At 31.0% G+C, this 2,337-nt stretch overlaps 1 protein-coding gene across 1 annotated transcript; it reads left to right on the top strand.

Annotated features, from left to right (window-relative positions):
* The first annotated feature begins 1,133 nt into the window (after positions 1 to 1,133).
* On the top strand, positions 1,134 to 1,694 carry LOC136074482 (uncharacterized). The gene has a single exon (XM_065786805.1). It carries the CDS (start codon positions 1,134 to 1,136, stop codon positions 1,692 to 1,694), a length of 561 nt encoding a protein of 186 aa, XP_065642877.1.
* The last annotated feature ends 643 nt before the right edge of the window (positions 1,695 to 2,337 follow it).

The raw sequence follows: 2,337 nt of genomic DNA, 5'->3' as shown, positions 1-2,337 counted from the left end.
AATGAAAAACAAACAGTCAAGAGTTACAAAACTATTTTGATTTCAATTAGAAAATAATAAGAAATACGGAAATAAAAAATTCAATAAGCAATCTTGATGACTTATTTACAAACAGAATTAGGTAAAAGTGAGGATGAGTATAAAAGAGTTTTAGGAATCAAATATGATTTGAAAAATGATAAACTTATTTTTCAATTTAATGAGTTTATAAAAATATCACGTGAACTTAAAGCAACAAAAAGAAATATCTTAATATTTTCGGCATCAATCTACGATCCATTAGGCATTGTTTCGCCTATAATAGCCTGACTAAAAACAGTTTTTCAAATTTTGTGTAGAGATAAAAGAGAGTGGGATGCGAGTGTGAGTGGAGAGATTGAGTTTAAGTGGAAAGAATTGTTGAGAAATGTTAAAGAGCTGAGTGTTTTAAGAGTAAAGAGATTTGCGTTTGTTAGAGTAGAGGAGAAAATAATTTAAATAAATAAATGAAAATAATTTAAATAAATAAAATAAGTTAAATGGATTTTGTGATAGCTTAAGAGAGATATATTGTGCAGTTGTTTATCTTTTAAAACGAGTGTTGCTGTGAGAGTATTTTATTTGGCAGCCATAAAAGGTAGCGCCATTGAAATAGTTGTCTGCACCTAGGTTAGAACTATTGGGTTGTTTGCTGTTGACCAAATTAGTTGGAGAAGTGAAACGAATAATAGAAAATCGATTTATTATTAGTAATGCTAGTTGTTAGACAAATTCTGAAGTGGCTTTACATTTGATTAAAGGGAAGGAGAAAACTTGGAAACCTTGGGCGGAAAATTGTGCAGTCATGATTAGGAAAGAGGTTGACAGAAAGAAATGGTGGCATGTAGCAGGATTGAAGAATCTAGCAAATATTCCAACTCGTATGTTTTGTTTTAAGCAATTCAACGACGGTTGGTTATCTGGACCTAAATTTTTATGTAAGGAGGAAGTTAAAGTAGGATTGTTTGATAGTGAGAATAGTTTGAATGTGAATGAAGTTCTGATTGAGTCGAAACGTGTTGATAGGATAAATGAGAGTAGTCTAAATATGCGAGTAGAGGTAATATTAGTTTCTGATAGACATTAAAAAGTATAGTTCATTGAACAGATTTATAATGGTAACTGTGTATGTGAATATATTTGCAAGTATTTTAATAAAACCAATTAGGAAGAACAATAAATTAATTAAAGAAAACATGTTAACACTTCATGAATATAATAAGGCATTTAATTTATTGTTATTTATAGAACAGTTTTGTTTACGAAATCAAGATAACTACGAGAAGCTAAGTTCATCCCTGAAGTCGTTCACTGACGAACAAAACGTAATGCGATTAAAAGGACGATTTGGAAATTCAATACTGAGTTATAATAAAAAATATCCGATTATTTTACGTGATGGTCAACATAGCTATTTTACGGTGTTAATTATTCGTGACACCCATGTTCTTTTCATGCATCATGGCATTGAAATGACATTAAGTCAAGTTAGAGCAAGGTTTTGGATTATAAAAGGAAGAAAAACTGTCAAGAACTTTTTGCGTAAGTGTGTTATTTGCAAGAAGATTAGTGGAAGAACAATACTACCTCCCCCAACTCCTGATTTACCTGATTATTGTGTAAATGTTTCTATATTTTCGTTTCAATCTGTTGGTGTAGATTTTGTTGGACCTTAACATGTAAAAAAATACTTAAAAACTGATTCTGTATCTAAAGTTTCCGTATTGATCTTGACCTGTGCGTCTAGTTGTGCTGCTCATCTGGAATTAACTCCTGACATGAAGATTCCCGCTTTCATTCGATCACTCAAACACTTTATTGCACCCAGGGGTATACCTGATAGCATTACTAGTGACAATTTTAAAACATTTAAATCGATTGAAGTAAAGAAGTTTTGTTTAAATAATAAGGTTAATCAAAAATTCATCCTACCTGCTTCCCCTTGGTGGGGAGGATTTTATGAAAGATTGGTACGATCAGTTAAGATACCACTATGAAAAGTTATAGGAAAATTCCTCGTTACTTATGAAAAACTGCAAACAATTTTATGCGATATCAAATCTGTAATTAATAGTAGACCACATGTCTACATGAGTGAAGATGATAATGAAGAAGCGCTCACTCCTTTTCACTTGATGAATGGACGAAATATATTAGGAAATAATGTGGAAACGAATTTATGTTTTGAGTTGTGTGATACCAAGAAACGTGCCATCTACTTAAAAAACTTAATTTATGATTATCGAAAGCGTTTCAGTAAGGTTTATCTGAATGAATTAAAACAGCAACATTTATATTATAAGTTTAATGATAATAAAC

Source organism: Hydra vulgaris, chromosome 01 (assembly GCF_038396675.1).
Source record: "Hydra vulgaris chromosome 01, alternate assembly HydraT2T_AEP".
NCBI classification, from domain to species: domain Eukaryota; kingdom Metazoa; phylum Cnidaria; class Hydrozoa; order Anthoathecata; family Hydridae; genus Hydra; species Hydra vulgaris.
Note: the sequence above shows the minus strand (reverse complement) of the source record. Positions and strands in the feature narration are given on the sequence as shown.

Excerpts from the sequence above, each read along its gene's own strand:
- LOC136074482 (XM_065786805.1), top strand. The coding sequence starts at position 1,134 with ATGGTAACTGTGTATGTGAATATATTTGCAAGTATTTTAATAAAACCA.